Source organism: Melanotaenia boesemani, chromosome 15, assembly GCF_017639745.1.
Source record: "Melanotaenia boesemani isolate fMelBoe1 chromosome 15, fMelBoe1.pri, whole genome shotgun sequence".
Taxonomy (NCBI): domain Eukaryota; kingdom Metazoa; phylum Chordata; class Actinopteri; order Atheriniformes; family Melanotaeniidae; genus Melanotaenia; species Melanotaenia boesemani.
Genome location: NC_055696.1, coordinates 7,464,746 through 7,474,540, shown reverse-complemented (window position 1 = coordinate 7,474,540; position 9,795 = coordinate 7,464,746). Strand labels below are relative to the sequence as shown.

The following is a 9,795-nucleotide window of genomic DNA, read 5'->3' as shown; positions in this document are numbered from 1 at the left end:
TCCCATACGATATCCAGTGGGACAGAAAACGGAGGGTAAGGAAGTGGTTCATGTAGAGTTTACAGAAGTGTGATTCACAAGTTTTATATCTTGTATTGTTTCTTTTTTTTAATTAATCTCAACAAAACCTAAACTGCTCATAAAAAAACTAAAGGATGGTGCCATAATTTTGCAGCTGAGAGGAAAGCAAATCTAGCATGGAAAGATGGATGATGGTCGAGTGTGGACATGGACAGAATGACAAGTCCTGACCCGCCAGCAACTAAAACACACGCCCAGGAATGTAATCACGGTAACCACAGTCTAACCGCGTCCATGTGGAAGTTCGTCTTTCCAAACACATCACGTAGAATATCACGAGACGTCCGGTAAATTTTTCAAAATAGCGTTTTGAGCGAATGCGGCACTTAAACAGATAACCTTTTCCCCCGTTTTGTTTTGTTTTACAGTATTGTCCTTTGAAGACGTGATATGGTGCGGACTTCTACCACAGGTTACAAGAGGTAAAAGAAGAAGAAAAAGCCCCGGAAATGTACGTCATGCTAGCATGGGCATGCCTCAGCTAGGCAGACATCAGACATCACATTGTTTTTTTACTTGATAATAACCACTTAACTCATGACAATAATCTGTTCATGTGTTGCTTATGGAAGTGAAATAACAACAAAAGATTCTGGGTAAATCAGTCCAAAGTATTCTCACATCCCCTTTCAGGGACATGAACATACTTTGTTGGGCTTCATACATATTTTAGTCGAATCCAATTGATTTTTTTCTTCTAATTTTTATTAGAATTATTAAATACTTAACTTTGTGCAGTCCGTATATCTGGTGGTTTTATGACTTTACATCCTCTCTGAACAGACATTATCACACAAAATACAGGCTAAATACTGTTAGTTTACAAAACACTTACTGGTTTAGGGTCAAAATACATTTAGGATGCTCTGGTTCGTTATGGACCACCCAGATTCCTCAGATCATCAGGGTCAAGTCTACTTTTTGTTTCCATAGTTAGAACTAGAGAGGCAGCATTCAGCTTTTATTGGTCCTCACATGTGGAACAAACTCTCAGAAAACTGCAGGTCTGCTGAAACCCGGCTTAAATCAAGGCTAAAAGCTTTTCTATTGACTGCTGCCTGTTATCAAAACAACTGTTAATCCCTCACAGTGCAACTTTTACTTCTTGCATTTTATCTTATTTTATTATGTCTTAATTTTTTTTTATTTCTTTTTAAAGTTAGTTTTTAATGAGCTTTTTAATGCTTCTTCTGCACCCCACTGTAATGCTTGTAATGTTTTATGTAGAGCACTTGGCATTGTCTTGTGCAAGAAATGTGCTATACAAATAAATGTGCCTTGCCTTGATGTTGTCTGCTACATTATGATCAAGAACCTGGTAGTGTTGATGTAGAGAACATATAGATGGACATTACATGCAGCATTTACTTGCATTTAGATGTCAGAAGTTTACTAAAGTAAAAGTAAGTTTACACTGTATGTTTGTTAAAATTTGATTATTTAGGTTGTTTAAGGAACTTGAAACAATTAATTTAGTTTTTTATTATGTTTAGTTTTGAATAAGTCATGTGATTTTAAATTGTCCATGTATCAAAGAAGTTTATTTTTTCCATTATATTCATGTGTGTACATTCTTTGTTTTATTTTCTTTGAACAGACTGTAAAATTGTACAGAAAATCTAAATGAAATTCTAATTAAAGTAAACTTTAAACAACAACAAAAAAAATATTTTAAGGCAGTTAATCACATAGGGACACCTATTATTAGTTTTTCAGGGGGACAAATGCCTTAAAAGAACATTAGACAATAATTCTAACAACTACAGTTTTTGTAAAAATCATATCACAGGCACAACATATTTCCCAGATGTTCTAGAAGTCAAACTTTGTAATAAATTGATTAAACAAATAATAATGGGCAAAATAAAATATTTATTTTTACAAAATAACATAATGATTTACAGCGAAAGCATCGATAAAAGAGATGTCTTGCCATTTCCTGCACAGGTTCTTGTAAGACATTATGTGAGCAGGGAGACAGATTTAGACATGTTTTCAGTCTGATACATGTGTGTTTAGTTTGTGCAAGATTGGAAATTTGACAAAATCACATTAATAAAAAGCAACTCTTTAGTTAGAGATTCTTCTTTACTTCAGGTGCAATATGTACACATAGTTTTATATAATACAGCTATGTAGTTAGCTGCAATATTTATGTGAACAGTCAATACAGTAAATCAACTTGATGATGAAGCAGTTTTAACATACTTTTATTAAATTCATCAACACTAGTCTGGACTTATTTAAAATCATATTACTGAGTCTTTAATTCACTTACCAAAAAACAAACTAAAATGAAATGCTCAGATTTTCATAAATTACTATTAAAATTGTGATTTACATTCTCTAAATAACAATTGGATTTGAAATATACATCCTTACACTGACAAACTTAAAACTTAGTCGTAAGTTTGAATGAAAATCCCCAGCTGCCAAAATAGTGCTAATAAAGATAAAGTCTGGATGGTGATCATTAACACAGATTCACCTGATTTAACTCTGAATATTACCTTGGAAGTTAATAAGCAGCCCTGCTTACATGATAGACAGCATGAGGCAAATAGAACCATGGAAATATTTTGACAGAGCTGATGGATTATTGTTTTTTCTTTAACTTGGGACATAATTTTTACTCTCCCCAGGAAATGGAAACTCCGGGGCTTGGTTGAAGTGTCCCGTTAGGAAGATCCCCACAGTGCCGATGATGAAAAGAAGAATGGCAGCCCAGAAACACACCTTGTCAATCATCTTCCCAATCAGCACCCAGCTTTCAATTTCCTTAATTGAAATGGAAGGAGTTATAAGGGGAAACATTAACCTGGATACATTAACAACAAATGTACTCATCCAAAACTGAAGTTTTGTACAAGCTGGTATAAATAACACTCACAGATCCAATGTCATTTTGTTGTTTTGTGCTTTCAGCAATGAAGTTGCAGGCGTCCACACATTGCTTAATCTCAGGTGCTGCTTGGGCCAAACTCTTGTAGAGGTTGGCTGTGCTACTGACGTCTATATTATCCACTGGGGGGAAGGACACACTCAGTAAGATGACAGTTTGCAGCATGCAGCATCAAATACACTTTACACTGACAATAAATTACTACATTTGACCTTAATGCACTAAATGAAAATGTAAATAGATGGGACACATACTAGGCATACAATACTTGTGTATTCCAATTTCTCTTGTGAGTTTTAAAGTGGCAGGGTCACAACTTTTTCTTTCTTTGGAATACTCAAGCAAATTTTTGAGCTGGAGAATGTGACACACTTTAAAATCAGTCTCACCAATTGAACGCCGGAGGCCATGCTTCTCTCTTTGTTTATCAAACATCATTTCGCTCCGAGGTTGTTTCAGCACATATTCCTCTGCTCTCTGCATGAGACCGAAAGAACTGCGTCGCCGCTCCTTCACACCATTTACCTCTGCTGTTACCTCACTGTCATCCACCAGTGGGGACATGCCTAAGAAGCGAGGTACCATTTCCAAGAACAACTGTAGAAACCAGAAAGGATATCTGGTCAGCTTACAAAATAATAACTGACATTTTTGTTTAGAAATCATGAGTTGCACTTACATGCTTGATGGTGTGGGACATTGTATGAGTGCTGGGGCTGCGCAGCGAAAAGTTCAGCACCACAATTTGGTTAGTAGCAATGAGAGTGGTGACGCACATGACAAAGATAATGTACCTGAGGAGGAGAGTAGAGACTTTTAGATTGCAGTAATAAAATAAACCAGCAGGGGTCAGCAGAGACAAAACACTGACTCACTTGCCAATAAGAGGGACAGAGAGAGAAGTCTCAGGGATCTTCTGAGCAATAAGAAAAAGGAAGACAGTCTGAGCCAGCAAGACAGAGATGGACACAGTCAACTTTTGTCCTCCAGCTGTGAGGGGACAACAAAGACTTAGGAGAAGGTAGACATGCACCATATGCAGAAAGAAATGCACTATATAGACCAAAAAGCAAATTGAATGTCATAATTTCTGTCTTCAGAGTTTTGTTAAGCAAGTTCTCATTTAAACCAAATAAATTCAGTGTCAATCCTTACCTAGTTTTAAGATTTCCATATTTAAGCTCTTTTTTTAATCTAAAATCGAAAAGCCACAATAATGGCTGTCTCTAAAGTCCAGTCCTTTTGATGCTTAGTGGTATGTGAAGAACAAAAAACTTTTTAATATTTTGGCACAAAACTTTATGAGATTTATTTGTATGCTTCACAGATTTTTTACTTGTACATTTTAATGTATATTTTTCATATTTTTGTGACTTTTTGTGAAGCTTGCTTAACTGCCAATAAAAAAATAGCAATAAAGATGAAGGTCTATTATAAAAAAATCATGTAATACAAACAAAACTCATAACGCTGAATAGCCATTAAATTTCCATTAAAACTAAATCAAATACTTTTTCTCATGATAAATGTTCGTTTTTTAAACGAAGTTAGTTTATTTATTTACTTATTTATTATTTTTATTAAGTAATTAATTATTAACGTTGGAAACTCCAGCAGCAGTATTAGTCTTAACAATAATTTTTTAATGATTTCTTTTCTGCTGGCAAGAACTTCAATGCGATTCATTAAATTAACTTGTATGTGACTGCAAATTCCAAACGAATAGAGATATCCCAGTATGCTCTGGGGATGAATGTGAATGCTTCAGTTAAAATTGGTCCTTTAATCATCAGTGATGCAAACTGTTCTTAATTCCCCTATTCTTAGATTTATTCTTTATTTTTGTTTTTGGCGTGCTAGCTGCCCAGTTTGAAGGTGCTGTGTATAAGCAACAGCTTGAATTGGAACAGCTGTTTTACCTTGTGCAGGTAGGAAGTAAGCCAAAACAACCAGTGAGGAAATGAGGGAGCAGGGCAGGATGATGTTGATGATGTAAAAGAGGGGCTTTCTTTGGATGATCAGATTGAACATGATCTCCTGATATTCCAGGTCATCTGGGGAATAGCGTGAGTTGATCATCTTCTTGGCTGGACGATGGACGATGGCCCACTCACCATTCTCTAATAGGCAAAATAACAATCCACAGATGAATCACATGTTTTAAATATTGAAATACTGACTGTGTATTTACTGTACCTGTAAATGCCTCAGGGTCAATGTCCACCCACTCAATAATCTCCCCTGTTTCTCCAACAGCCAAGATGAGGTCCACTTCATTGGCACTATATGTCTGGGATCTAGCATTGTGGCAGTGTAGAACAGAGAATAAACAAACTAATGAATTGGGAATTTTACAGTAAATAGACTTATGTATGTATGTGTTTTTCAAATTATGCATGAATCTTACCACACCTGAATGCTAACGTGCAGTTTTGGTAATCAAATGGGAAGTAGGTGATCTCAATGGCACAGGTGCTACGATAGATAGCAGGAGGCAACCAGTACATCCAACCACTGTCACTGATCAACACATTGGCATAATAAGCTACATCAAATTTACCATCAATGCTGCAAAGAAAAAGCAACAAGCAGAAAGAGTTAAAACCAAACTTTATATCCCTCCACCTACAGATTGGGGTAAATGCAGGATTTTGTGCCTCTTTGTCTAGACCTTACTTGTTCTCCAGGACTATGTCAGGAAGCCAAACAGTGTTGTATGGGACACGAATAATATCAATGCCATAATATTCAGATTTGTTCCAGGCAAGGCGGTAATCTTCCCATTGCTGCAGGTGAAGTAAAAGAAAATGTCTGAGCAGGCATTAAACACTGGAGGGCAAACAACTGAGGGCAAACTTTAGGTGATTATTTATTGTAGAATAAACAAGGTTTCTACCAGAAGTCTTGCTGAGAGTTGTTTAAATAAAATTAAAATCACATGTATAAAGAGTGGCAAAACTCACAATCTCAATCCACACATTAGACGTAAGAGTCTCCTCCTTTTCATTCTGTAAAATAAAGCATGAAGTTATTTGAGTATTTGAACTTTGCTAAAACTGCACTGAATTCCATTTTTGTAAAGCTATCTTTGTGACGCTATCGTAATGCTAACTGTTATTGACACGTTGCACAGATAATATACATAATGAATCACGTGTCTATACAAAGCTGCTGAACACAAGTATGCTGATGCGTCTTTCTTTAGCTTCAGCAGATAGAAGGGTGGAGCTCTCACCAGTGATATAAGATTAGTAAGCGTCAGTTTGATCTGAACTTCAACTTTGTCTTCAGGATGAACCACTGGGCGAATATTCTTGTTGTAGTTTTTGAACAAGTCGCTAATTAGTTCTGTCTCCTCGTTACATTGCACTGTATGAAGAAAAGATTAGAAAAAGAGGGTAAATATGTTCACAAAGTACATTTGAAATCCGGTCTTGTAATTCATCCATGGGACAGTTAGTATTGTGGTAGCATGTATATTGAAACTGACAAGATAATGCATTCCTGAACGCTTTGTCAATAACTAATCTCTAAATATTGTTTAATGTTACATAGGATAAAATTCAGGGGCAAACAACTAATCAAAGTTTGAAAATATAAAAATGTAAATGCAGATGTTTGTATTTAATCAATATGTTTTTGAGCTACTGAGGAAATATTGCTCACAAAGAATAACCATAAATTACAGATAAAAGATTTAACAAATTGACTGGATGGTCTACAAAAGTATAATCACTGTAAGACTAATAGTTTTGTTTATTTGTGCTAAACAACAATATGAATATACTGTCCATGTGATCCCCTTATTATTAACAAACTTGTATTTAATAAAATAACTGCAAACTATTTGAACACATTAAGTAGAAAAAAATGTGGATAATTTTACAACTGTGCCATGTGAGCCAAGCTGTATGCATGTATGTACATGCGTACAGCTGCATACATGCATATGGGTCACTCATGAATACAAAGTGTAGTTAGTATTATGTGTCAGTGCTTGGGCCTGTAGCTGTGCTGGATGTGATATATATATATATATATATATATATATATCTACCTCCTGGTAATTTAGCTGACATGATCCTTTGTGGTGAAATGGTGGCAGGCAACATTGTGTCAGAGCAACATGACCATGCAGGTAAACATTACAACATCACTGTTTGAGTGGGATTGATGCTTGCTAAACTCACCCTGGCTGACTTATCACATAAACTAATATACACATCAATATGAAACCAAAAAGTAGAAATGTTTAAATGTAATTGCCAAAGGAAGAGGAACAATTTGTCAGAGCATACCCTTTGCCCAAGAGTCCACCAAATAATTTCGGTGCTTGCTAGTCTAATCTAGTCTTATTATACTATGATTATAAAATCTGAGCAGAGGCCAAAAGAGGAACTGAGTTAATTCCTGATGTCATGTTGACCGAATTGGGGTTTCACTTCCACATGTGACAGTGAGGATGATCATAAAATTCCTACATAAACTCATTAATATAAGTCTTACTTCTAGCATCTTCATGCATGCTGTACTGTGATAAGTAAATATAAAATAGGGAGTCTACATTACGGAGAGGCTCTTGTCCAAGCTGGCACATTTTGGTGAGAAAACTTTTAGTTGTTCCAATGACCTCCACCAAGGGGATGTACTCAAGAAGCATTTAACTATCAAGAATACATTTACATGATGACAGATTTGAAAAATGATTCAAGCACCTCAGCAATTATACATGGAAGTCCTATCATATCCAAGCTTTCACTTTTGCCCCCACAGCAGATTTCTTTAGTCACAGAGTCTCTTTAACCAAAACGGTATTTAAACTCCAGTGTTGTTGCTGTCATGACAAATAACAGAGAACCATCTGTTTTTCTGATGCTTACTGACTTCTTGTGCCTGTCTTATTAGATGAATTAGTCGCATGTTTATGGAACAGAGGATCCATGTGTGCATCAGGATAAGTGGTAATCCAAAAAAAATAAATAAATGCTGTAAGAACAGAGAGAAGGCCCCAAAATGCATTGTACTGTTTCAATTTATAAGCAGTCATCAACAGAAATAAAAGTTTCCATATTTCACTAAATACTGCATATACATGAATTTGACCAATTATATGAGTGTATACATGTGTTAAAAGGGTTTTTCATAAGGCATTACATTTAGAACAACAGTGGCAAAAACCACAGTTAGAGATTTACAGCTGGTCATCTTTAAATGCTGATCATGGACCTGCATCTACCCAGCAGAAGGCATTTCATGCATTATTTTGCTAGATAAGAAAACAAAGTCCATGAAAATGTACCCAAAGTTTGCAACTGCACCACTTACCCAGGCCCATTAAACTCCCAAGAATGGTTACAACTCCAAAATACATCCAAAAGCTGCACATTGCCATCATGTCCCAATTCCTCTCCACTATGGTTAACTATGAAGTCTGAGGGAAAGACAGTGAGAGTAAAGACAGAGGGTAAGAGTCCTAAATCCCCCCACCAAACACCCTGACTGTCGCCCAACCCTGCTGTTGCTATCCAGGCTCAGATTACACAGCAGCTGGAGGCACTAAACCAGGACTTCAAGTACCATTCCGGTCACTCACAATAATCATCATGACCATTAGACAACAACTACAAGACTGGATACATGTCCCCATTCCTTTTTAATTAGGAGGTGTGTCCAAACATTTATTTTGGACTGTATTTATGTCCACTTTGCTAAGTGTCTTGGATTTCTCTGTAATTTTGTTTTTGTCAGACTTAGAAAAAGAAGAGATTCATAAACCCCATGTGTACAAGGAGAACAGGTGACTGGCAGAGCTGTTCTCCCTCTGCTATGTGTCCAGGGTATTAATACATACTGCAGACGCTTACCACTTCAACGCTTGGACTCCAACAGGGAAAGAGAGTGTGCAGCGTCTTAGAGGTGCAGGAAGACAATGCTCAAAAACTCCAAAAATCATGGAAAAGCTGACTGGGATCTGCTTGAGATAAGTCAGATAACTCCTTTTATTTTTGAAAGTAACAACCAAGATGTTTTAAAAATTAATTTCTGACACAGAGGTTGAATTTGCTTTTATTATTAGTGCTGTGAGTAATAGAATTTGTCTCTCTCAGTAATGACAAGGGCAGCAGACTGATTTTTGGAATGTGCCATTTGAGTTGCTCAGTATGTGATGTACTTCTAAATATACAGTTAGGAAAACAGAGATGAGCTTCTTTAAAGTAATTGGAGCCTGCAGATGGCAGATTGTGTGTCTCACACTCACAACTCAGAGACAGAAGAAGGGCTGCCTGGAAGTCTGACGTGTAATGGAAATGATAAATAGCAAATGATAGCTGACGGGAATATCTTATCTAGTGATCCCTCAATAGGCCATATTTGTACAGATTTGCCTTCTTCTTTTTTTTTTTTTTTTTTTTTTTTTTTTTTGACCAATAAACAAATTAGTGGTCGTGCAATTTGCTTGTTAGGGCAGACTATTGCCAACACTTTACTGGCTCAGCTGGCAGAAGGGAAATTTTCCATTTACAAGCCATGCCCTATGCAGTGCCCTGTTTTAAAAAATGCACATTGACAAAGATATGAAGAACAGCATCTCTTGAAAGACTTAATAGCTTTGTCTGTTCTGTTTATTGAAATGCTTGTGGTATGATATACATACAGTATCTGACAGAAGTGAGTTCACCCTTCACATTTTTGCTAATATTTGATTATATATGTTTTCGTGGGATAACACTATAGAAATTAAACTTTGACATACAGAATGTCAAAGTTTAGTTTTTATAGTTTGGTGTCCTGTATATCAAACTTTCAAACTT

General features: G+C 36.1%; 1 protein-coding gene and 1 long non-coding RNA gene across 3 annotated transcripts; one reads left to right on the top strand and one right to left on the bottom strand.

The window, feature by feature from the left end:
* Positions 1-16: 16 nt before the first annotated feature.
* Positions 17-2,855, top strand: LOC121654219. 2 transcript variants are annotated; one of them, XR_006012919.1, is made up of 4 exons: positions 17-35; positions 176-292; positions 450-532; positions 2,724-2,855. It is a non-coding gene; the product is annotated as an uncharacterized LOC121654219 (long non-coding RNA). The 2 variants fall into 2 exon arrangements; XR_006012918.1 differs by lacking the exon at positions 17-35 and having other exon boundaries at positions 87-292.
* Positions 1,934-8,449, bottom strand: chrne (cholinergic receptor, nicotinic, epsilon). Its single transcript, XM_042008245.1, has 12 exons — positions 8,309-8,449; positions 6,219-6,352; positions 5,947-5,991; positions 5,660-5,769; positions 5,396-5,551; positions 5,180-5,280; positions 4,903-5,103; positions 3,859-3,973; positions 3,663-3,777; positions 3,373-3,580; positions 2,972-3,105; positions 1,934-2,859 (listed from the first exon to the last, which is right to left on the bottom strand). The coding sequence occupies exons 1-12, from the start codon at positions 8,376-8,378 to the stop codon at positions 2,692-2,694; spliced, it is 1,557 nt and encodes a 518-aa protein (XP_041864179.1). The 5' UTR covers positions 8,379-8,449; the 3' UTR covers positions 1,934-2,691.
* Positions 8,450-9,795: the final 1,346 nt, after the last annotated feature.